Source organism: Buceros rhinoceros, unplaced genomic scaffold, assembly GCF_000710305.1.
Source record: "Buceros rhinoceros silvestris isolate BGI_N320 unplaced genomic scaffold, ASM71030v1 scaffold8752, whole genome shotgun sequence".
NCBI classification, from domain to species: domain Eukaryota; kingdom Metazoa; phylum Chordata; class Aves; order Bucerotiformes; family Bucerotidae; genus Buceros; species Buceros rhinoceros.
In genome coordinates, this window is record NW_010400905.1 from 78,961 (window position 1) to 88,955 (window position 9,995).

Genomic DNA, 9,995 nt, shown 5'->3' on the forward strand with positions numbered 1-9,995 from the left:
CAGCAGGAGATGTGGGCCAAATGGCAACCTCAAGAGCCAGATTAATATCTTCCTAAAAGAGGTGGTGAGTCCCACACGCATCTCTGCTGTATAGACATTGTATGACCAGACCAGCTGGAAATGAGCTATGTCTCCTCCTGGCTTTAAACCTACTGCGTGGTGGGAAGTCAGAGTAAACAGCTAAGAAATCTGTCAGCTGGTCCATGCAGCGTATCAGGTGCACGGACATAGCCCAGCCACCTATTTTCTGACATTCTACTGGTACAGTTTATTCTTCTGGAATGGAGGATCCAGACTATTCAAGAAGCAGTGCACCATATCCGGGCAGACACGTGCTTTTCGCTTCCTCCCTCCTTCCTCTCCTAACTATTAGCATGCTGTCCCTTCGCTTTCTTGATGGTTACTAATCGAAATGCTGACAGTCTCTTTTTTGTGGGACCATCTGTTTAATACCCACATCTCCTTTCCTGAGTGGCTGCAACCAGTTTAGAGCCCACAAACGCTTATGGGAGGTGTTTTTCCTGTGTACATTATTTTAAATTTAAGAGCACTGTTTGTCATTTGCCGTTTTTTCACCTGGTTGACTGGTGCTGCGAAGAGTTTTTCCTTTTTTTACTTCTGTCTCCCTTAAACAAGCTAGTGACACGTGTTCTCCACTCCCTTTTTGAGATCACTTGTGAATATGCTGATCAGCACCAAAAACACTGCAGGTCCCCAGAGCAACCTCTCATGATCTTTGGATTCTATCATTTATTTCCTGTATTTTAACTTTAATTAATCCTGTAAGAGGATCTTCCCTCAGCACGGAACAGACTGGTTTCTTTAAACCTTTAAAAGCTTCACATTTTTTATTAAAATACTAGGTTTTTAACACACGGTTCTTTGCACGGTCCGTGACTGTACTGGGGATTTTGGCTTTGTTTTGCCTCGGCTGGAAGACTGCACTGCATTGCCTTGTGGTAGCTCTAACCAAGCATCTCGTCAGTGGTAACATCTTGAAGCAGGTCCTACGTGCTCTGCAGGACCAAGCTGCTTCCCTGACACACTCCAGTCACTCGTGTCATCTGACAATTTCTTTCCAGCGGTGATGAAATTCCTTCATCTGTAATGAAGCTTTCCCTGGCTGTTGTTTTCTCCCCTGATGGCCTTTCTGACATCCCTTGGTACCACGTGGTACTACCGGGCTGCTCTTACTGTGGTCTCAATTCTGTACAGTCCGTCTTAGACGTGGGATTTGAGTCGTCTTACGAGTATCCCTTATATTACCAGCATTCTGTTAAAATTCCGGGCAAGGTACCTTTTGATACATGATGAAGACGACTTTGGTGGGTTGAGCAACTGGTAAGGTCATGTCCTTTTGTACTGAAAGCAACTGGCAATAAAAATGCAGTGAAAGAGAGTTCTGTTCCTGCAGGCTGGTAAAAAAAACCCAAAACAAAACAAAAAAACCCCCCACCTAAGCATCTATCACTTATACTTCAGCAACTAAATTCTTCCTTCTTCCTTAAAGCATTTACTGTTATTTTTATGTAAATATATTGATTTTGTTTATGCGTTGGCATAAGGATTAGGGAGGATGTGATTCATAGCTGAACCTTTACTAAGCACAAAGAGTGAAAAGAAGGTCAAAACAGGTGTCAGATAAAGCTTGTCGCAATTCACGTACCATCTTTTTCTTCCCCACAGGTTGTAATCATGAGAGATTACCATCACGAAAACGTGGTTGACATGTACAACAGTTACCTTGTCGGCGATGAGCTGTGGGTTGTGATGGAATTTCTGGAGGGCGGCGCTTTGACAGATATAGTGACTCACACGAGGTGGGTTGCGGGGGTGAGCTGGGCCCGGCAGCGAGCGGGGCAGGAGGGGGATGCTGTGGCTGTCCTGCGTGGATGCCTCCAGGCCGTGGTCTCCGGCCTCACCTCCCGCCAAGGGAAGCTGGTGTACCTCCTGGTTCTATGTGTATGTCTTTATATATGTATTTATTGCTGTATATTTGTGTATATATGTGTATAAAATGCACAAACATAGCAATACGTGCAATATGCATACATGGAAAATATATACACATAAACATATGTGTGTATAGCTACATATGTATATACATATATCTATACACACATACTGTTGCAGGCTGACTTTACCAGCATAAATAAGCCACTGCAGATGAATTCCTGTCAGTACCGGCACTTCTGAAATAGAAAAGAAAGAAATATCTGAAAGGGGTTGCTGATAGATGGGGATTTGCTGGCGCTTCAGGAGGTAATTTAGCAGCAACACGAATTTTAGCCATTACTTCCTAAAATGGCCACAAAAAATCTTCTTTTCCCTGTTTGGTGATTTCTGTTGTTGGTTTTGCTGTCATAACTATGTAGTTCTAAGGGTCATTTCTCTCCATGCTCATAACTGTGCTGTCAGAAATCTTAACTGCAAACCAAGCCTAAAACACAACGGGAAAAGTATTTGCACCAGTACAATGTGTATGGAACAGCTCTTCTGAGTGGAGACATTAGATTTTACAGCCCTCTTTACATCTGCTCTTCACTCATCTTTTCCTGATAAGCAGGACAAAATGAGGTAGGGAAGAGCCATTCTTTATTTAATTTCTTCTTCTTGAATAAAAAAAAAAAAAAAATTAGATTTTCACACCAAAGCAGTGGGAGAGTATTTCAGTGAGCAAGAAGAAAAGTAAGGAATAGTAAATTAGAAAATTGGTCTTCTCTTATAGTTTAGCGATGCTCTTAGGTCCTACCAAAATCAGAGTTGTACCACAGGTATTTTATTTTTTAGTGTTGCCTTAGCTGAAGCGCTGAATTAAATCACAATATTGCAAGTTGTTTGTTAAGTGCTGCTCCCCCAAACATTAAAAGCTCTATCTGAGATATTTCTGACAGGAGTTTAACAGCAAACAGATGTTCCCAGGACACCACTTCTTAAGAGCTGTCATCTATTTTTTAACCCAGAATAGTCTTTCCTTAATCTTCTGCGTTTTTTTACGTTGCATGACCTTCCCTCAAAGATTTTGCCAGACTTCTGCAGACCGCACACGAAGTTGAAGCAGAAATCTCCCCGGGTGTTTTTCTGCTCATGTAGTTGAGATGCGGGATGGCGGTACCGGGGCACACGGCCGGTCCTGGCCTTTGCCATCGTGCTGTGGCAGATGGCGTCTTCCAGAGTGCGGTTTTACACACATGCACAGAAATGAGCACTCTCGACGTTTCTTTTTCTACTGAAATACCCTGGATGTTTTTATAGAAGGCATAAAAGCAAAGAAGTGGTGTGCTGGAAGAGCTACACCCAAGGTCTGATGTTTTGTCTGCACAATTCAGTGTTTTCAGTGTTTCCATCCCAGCAGTGATTAACTCTCACTGGCAAGCAGTGAGTTTACTGTAAATAAGGCATTTCCCTCATTTCCCAGAGGTAAACAGTCTCACATCACACAGTACACTCTGCTTTTCCAGTGCTGCAGGGAGATTTGTGCTGATCTTGTTGCTCCTCACCCCTCATCTCCCCTTTGTTGACAGGAAACAGGACCAGAGAATCACCCCGCAGAGCCATTGCCTAGAATTTCTCCTGGCTGGCTGCATCCGGGCGTGACGGGGCGCTTGTTCCTCTTTGCTCCAGCTCCCATTTCCCCCCGTCTTCATTAACACTCAGCTCATTTTTCCACCGTGCTGTTTCAGGATGAACGAGGAGCAGATAGCGACCGTCTGCCTGTCTGTCCTGAGAGCCCTGTCCTACCTGCACAACCAAGGCGTCATCCACCGCGACATCAAAAGTGACTCCATCCTTCTGACGAGCGATGGGAGGGTGAGCACCCAACATTTCCCCTGCTAACCCTGGGGGCTGGCCTGAAAACTGCTGTGCACATTCCAAGTGTTAAAAAAAAACAAGCCAGGCTGGTGAAACCAGGGGATCTGACCTGTGAATAACTTGTTAGAGAGCTGAATCAGAAAAACACAGCCCTGGCCTGCCGGTGAGTGACATCTGCGCTGCTTGCAGAGTGCCTGGGGGATCGGAGCTGGCTAAAAGGAGTGGCAGAAGAAACTGCGCCGCGTGGGAGGTGGTCAGCGATGGCAGACCGCCTTTTACCATGTGCTACTCCTACTCTGATGCCTCTCAAAAGTACTTTCTTTTCACTACGTTTAGTTATCCTTTAGTTAGCAAGCTTCTGTACTTTTGCTGTTTTCCCAGGCTAGTTGGGAGGCTAACATCAATCTGCACGAATAGGAAATATTCTGCATTACTGCTGAAACACTCCCCTGATGGTCAGAGTAGCTTTTACCGTGGGTACACTCACAAGATGCTCAATAATACCTGTCCCACGCTTCCATTTGCTTGGATGGGATGTTGCTGTCAGTGACCTGGTCTCTCTTGGTGGTGTTAATGAGTGAAGAGAGGGAGACTAAATGCTGCACATGTAATCAAAATGCTGCTCAGTAATCAAAATATAGTTTTCACACAAAAAAGTATTACTTCAGCAGTGTTTGGTCCCATAGAAATTACTATTTCCGTACCAGGAGACGGGCAGGTTTTGGCAGTGATATTTCTGGGCATACACAGCATAAAACTTGAGACACCTCAAGCTTGGGGCACCCAAAGGCTTAGGCAGAGGGAGGCACTTAATCACTCTCAAACAGAAAACACTGATTTCTGCTTGAGTTAGGCACTACTTTGCATCTCTCCTCATGGCCTCATTGAGGTCATTTGATTAGAAACTAATGGCCAGTGACTCCCATAAAAGTAGGGCTTTAAAATTCCTCCACTGACGTTACGTGCCCTGCTAAAGCAAGACTTAGCAGGTTAAACTGAGCCCAAGAGCACCCAGTCCATCTGGAACCAAACCTAGATCTTCTCCTTCAGAAGGTACAACTCTTGGCTTCCCAGGCCTGCTCTGGTTTCCTAATCAAAGGCTCACCTCTGAACTTGTTTCCCACTTCACCAAGGCAGAGGGGTTTTCTTCCTCCAGCGGCCACAGGCTGCTTCTGTAAATCCTGCCGGGGGAAGACAATTCCACGTGTGTAGGAGTTTTTCAGTTGCGATTTCAATCCATGTTGCTGAAATAGCATCTGATCTGCTCTCAGGATCTGCATACAGTGCCTCATTATACTCATTACTACGGTACTTATTATCTGCATTGCAGATTTCTTCATGGCTGTGTTGTGCAATTATCTTTTTTTAGAAAAATCGTCTTTTATGTACTCAAATGAGCAATAGATATGCAAAACCTCTTGTGCTCCTACAAAAGAAGATGGGGCTCTACTTCCAAAATATGCATTATTTCTTCCATTCTTCATCCTGTAAACTGAAAAACACATTTAGCGTGGAGAACTTGGCTATTATTGGCTTTGTTTTAGAAATACTAACAATCATTTGGTGATTGTTTAAAAATAATACCCTTTTATTTTAAAGAAGTCATCTCTGTACTGAATCCAAGAGAAAACAAATCAGTGCTGATAATAAAATGCTGGTCTACACAATGCAGGGATTCATGCCACTTCCCACTTCAGCCATGCTGGGGCTGTTTGGGCTCACTGCACATTCTCGGGCACCGAGTATGTGATCGGATACACAGTTGACGTGGGTCACTGTTGCACTGTGCAGTGTATGGCTGGGGGTGATGGGGGTTAGGCTGATGTCCAGGAAGACCCTTATGATAGCTTCCAGGCCTGCAAATAAATACTTTGTGAGGGGGAAAGAAAGACTTTAGGCTTAAGGAACCAGCTGTTTCTGGAAGGTGGTGATGCCACCAGTGCTCAGACCACCTTGGTTTGGTTGAGGGTTGGAGGAGTTTTCACCTTGGCATTGTACAGCAACGGGGAGGGGAAGGTGATAATTTTTCCATAATTTTTGTTGTTAAAGAAAAAAAACTGGCATAGAGGTATGAGCAGGCACATGATGCAGCAAGAGCTGCTCTCCGGAGTGCTTGTGTATCCCATTATTTCTATTTCAGGTCACTGCCACCGTAGTCAAGGACAGTACCGTCTTAAATTCCTGAGTTCCCAAGCAGAGGGAGCAGGTCCCTTTATGTCTTACAATCATTTTGGAAGAGTCTTGTGCCCTTCCCTCCTTTCCCCAGATTAGCTCCCTGCTACCCAAAAAAGACAGTTTATTTAGTGATAGTCCACAGCGTGAGGTCCCGGTCGTGAAAAATCGTGGGCAGGCGTATTGCTCTCTATGAGCGTTAGATCGTGTTCTCCGTGGTGAAAGAAAACAGGGCGGATGCCACTTGTTTCATCTGTTTCCTGGCCATCCCACAGATCATATACCTGATCCAAACAGCAGCAGTGGTGTGTGTCACGTGAAATATGTATATTACTGAGTATCAGCACCTGTACATACACAGACCACAAACACAGGGTTTACAGATAGGAAACAGTAGATCCATTATACAGTGCTGTTACATCAGAATATTTTGCTTGTTATTTCCAGATAAAATTGTCCGACTTTGGGTTCTGCGCCCAAGTGTCAAAGGAGGTCCCCAGGAGGAAGTCGCTGGTTGGGACGCCGTACTGGATGGCACCGGAGGTGATATCCCGCCTGCCCTATGGCACCGAGGTGAATACGCAGGAGAGCCCCCAGAGCGGCAGGTCTCCCTCTGCGGGCTGCCTTGGCCCACCGCACCGCGCTGCCTCAGGCCTGTGCGGCTCAGATGCATTTTTGCAGATGTGCTGAACAGCAGCGATTACGTTTGTCCCAGAGCGCTGCATCGTGCCTTGTTTTAAAGTGCTCCTCCACGACAGAGTTGTTAAATTAACGACACTATTTAGCGCACTAAGCAATGTAATGCCTTTACTTATTTCAGCTTAGGGTGCTGTATTAAAGGCAACCAGTGTCATTTTCCCATCACGAAGAACCCTTTGATCATCTTTAATTTCAAGCCTGCAAGCTGGAGCTGCACTTACAGGTGTCTACAGCTGCATAGGCCAACCCAGCAGCCGCATCACATGCCCGTCCTGCACAGCCAGGTCACACCAGTATTTGCACAGACCTGCAGGCAGAGATCCACTCTGCTTTCAGCCAGCTACAGCCTGAGATCCCCTTCCTCCGGAGGAGTGCCAGGAAAGTGCTCCCGAACACGGGAGCCGGCGGGGTGGGCTGGATTGCCACCATCCATTGTAGCGCTCGCCTCCACATCAGCTCATTAGTTGAGAGACCAGGGCGAGGGCGGGCGGGGAGGGGGAAGCATGTCTCTCGAAACTATTTTAAGCTTTGTCAAACGGTCTGAAAAAGGCAATTCACATGTTTTTATTGGAGCCCTTCAGATGAGCTCAGAAAGGTGGGGACCCACAGCTCTGCAGGGCCGTACCGCGTCCATGAGGAAGCTCTGAGTCACGGCGTGTCTGTGTCTGTGCTGCCAGCCTGGGACGAGCAATCCCCTCTCCCGTGCTCAGCTGTGACAGTGACTCACGCCTCCCCAGCTGGAGACACGGCTGCGTTTTCTCCTCTGTGTGGTGAGGGGAGTCATCCTCTGCCTGATAGTGCCTATAGTAACAGCTGCAGCGAGCAGAACTGCAGGAGAAATACGTGTATACAACAGAGGTACACGTATACGTACATATGTCCATATGTACACGCACAGAGGGGGGAAATGAGCTGGGAGACGCTGCATCTTCCCATGGCACAGCAGGGACCGGTGTGGCAATAGGGCAAGAGCACCCTCCAGGCACCGATGGTCACCCAGGACATGTGGCATTGTAGAAGACATTTCAGGGATAATGACATCAGCTATTAGTAGCCCATTAATAACACTGAAGGGATTTTAAAGTGGCTGATTTAAACTGAAGGATAACGTTGGCAAAAGAGGAAAAGCAGCATGGCTTGGCCTTGGCTGTGTTTGGGCTGGCAAATGACAGGAATTACGTTCATCAGAGGACCGGGATTCTGGAGCAGCTCTGCAGCAAGCCAGGATGTAAAACAAAAACAGAAAAAAAAAAAAAGAAAGCGTGGGAGGTTTTTTAAGCTGGAGCTGACTCATTTTCCAAAGGGATTATATAAAGGGTTACCTGTGCTCGCTGGAAGCGTGCCTGGGTGTAGTAAAATGCTTGTGTTTGCCTTGGGGGTCTCAAGTGGAGTCCCTGTAGTCTTTCAGATGCAGACAGCATGAGCCAGCGCAGAGGTCTGGGCCCACGCGCTGAGCCCCTTGGCCCCCTCTCTGCACGACCAGCGGTGTTTACGAACAGACTGTGTGTTTCAGGTGGATATCTGGTCCCTGGGCATCATGGTGATAGAGATGATAGATGGCGAACCGCCCTACTTCAACGAGCCGCCGCTGCAGGCCATGCGCCGAATCCGGGATAACCTACCGCCGCGGGTGAAGGACATGCACAAGGTCAGACTTGCCATAGGTGATGAGGGTCTTGCTCGTACAAACAGTTAATAAAGCCAAAGCCACACACTTCCATGCCCAAGGGATCAGTTGCATCTTCAAGGTACCGCCTCGAGCAGTGGGTCCTGCACAGGGCTCCTGTGGGGACGATGCGAGGCCAAAGCCACCAGCAAACTGTAGCCTTTTGGGGCCCGGCCCTGGCTTTGCTCTTGCAGCGAGTAACAGCAAAGGGAGCTGGGCAGAGCCTCGTGCTCCCCACACTTCCCACCCTGCCCGAGGACCAGAGCGAGCCAGCCCTGCTGTGGGGGGGTTGGCACACCCGTGCCCAGTGCCCAAGCCTTTGGGTACCTCCCGTTTTGGGAGGTGTGCTTCTAGAAGTCAGACTGAGCCCTCAGCGTACGCTAATGCTTTTCCCACCCACCGCGTGCAAAGCTGTGCAGCGCGTGCTGGTCTCTGCCCCTCTGATACCCACATGCTTTCCCTGTTAACGGCACAAAGACGACGCACGGCCCTTCAGCCCCGCACGTCTGTTGCCACAGGAAAGCTCAGTGTGTCCCTTGTCTTCCCAAGAAAAGCAGGGTGCACAGACCCGGCGTAGGCTGGAAACGGGTGTCTTTGTCCGCCCTAACGCCACTGTGATGTTGCAGGTCTCCTCGGTCCTCCGGGGCTTCTTGGACTCGATGCTAGTGCGGGAGCCCTTGCAGCGAGCCACGGCACAGGAACTGTTGAGACACCCATTTCTCAAACTGGCCGGGCTCCCTTCTTGCATCGTTCCGCTCATGAGGCAGCACAGGCACCGCTGAAGTGGCGACGTTTCGGAAGGAGGTCGGTGCAGCGGCTGGGTAACGGCTGCACGGGAATCCCGGCAGTTGTGGGAACCGCGGACAGGGACCAGCGAAACCAGCTCCACGGAAACAATGTGGTGTATAAAAACCCAAGGGGGTCCTCTCTGGGGCTGCAAGGGCCACCAGCTGGGTGGCCGCGCTCCGCCGTGGACCATCGCTCCCCAGCGCTGTTGTCTTCTCAGCCATCCACGTGGAAGGGGCCCAAAGCAAGCAAGGCTGGAAGGATAATTAGCAGAGGATGGTCCAACCAGAGCAAAACACCCGAATTGTATTGCCAGCTACGGCACTTCTCTTTCAGAAGAACACTTTTCTGACGCAAAACAAGCACTTTTTATCTCGGTCATAGCAGCGCAATGTATTTTGCCATGGATTTGTAATTTTCTGTACAGTATGTTTTGATAATTTGCGGTATTTTGTCATGTAACTGTTGTGTTAGTTGAAGTAATATGTGTAACTTAGCAAGATTTTGAGACGATGAAAGTTTCCTACTTTTTTAACCCTTTTGAAAACAGAAAAATAATAAAACAACACCTTTAGGAAGTTAGAAGGTTTTGCAGATTTCCCATCAGGGTGAGGTCCCTTTGTTTTCTGCCACCACCGCGAGGCCAGTTTGGTTATCACAAAAACCTCCGTTCTTGCTGTCACCCTGGAGGCAGAACGGGGCGGCGGGAGCCTGCCCGCCCAGCGGGTACCTCCAGCGCTCAGCCCGGCCGTGGCGCCGCGTGACGAGATGTTGCCACATAGAAGAAGTCGTGCTGCTGTCTAGACCTTTTTGAATGTTGATGCAACAGTTGACTACTACGGTACAATTTTGTGTTACT

General features: G+C 48.0%; 1 protein-coding gene across 1 annotated transcript in view; it reads left to right on the plus strand.

The window, feature by feature from the left end:
• The window catches only part of PAK7 (p21 protein (Cdc42/Rac)-activated kinase 7), a 42,770-nt gene extending 33,638 nt beyond the window's left edge, over positions 1-9,132 (plus strand). The window contains exons 5-9 of the mRNA XM_010132090.1: positions 1,687-1,820; positions 3,684-3,810; positions 6,433-6,558; positions 8,198-8,332; positions 8,977-9,132. Coding sequence (XP_010130392.1) covers positions 1,687-1,820; positions 3,684-3,810; positions 6,433-6,558; positions 8,198-8,332; positions 8,977-9,132 — 678 coding nt within the window. The remainder of the gene's footprint in view (positions 1-1,686; positions 1,821-3,683; positions 3,811-6,432; positions 6,559-8,197; positions 8,333-8,976) is intronic.
• The last annotated feature ends 863 nt before the right edge of the window (positions 9,133-9,995 follow it).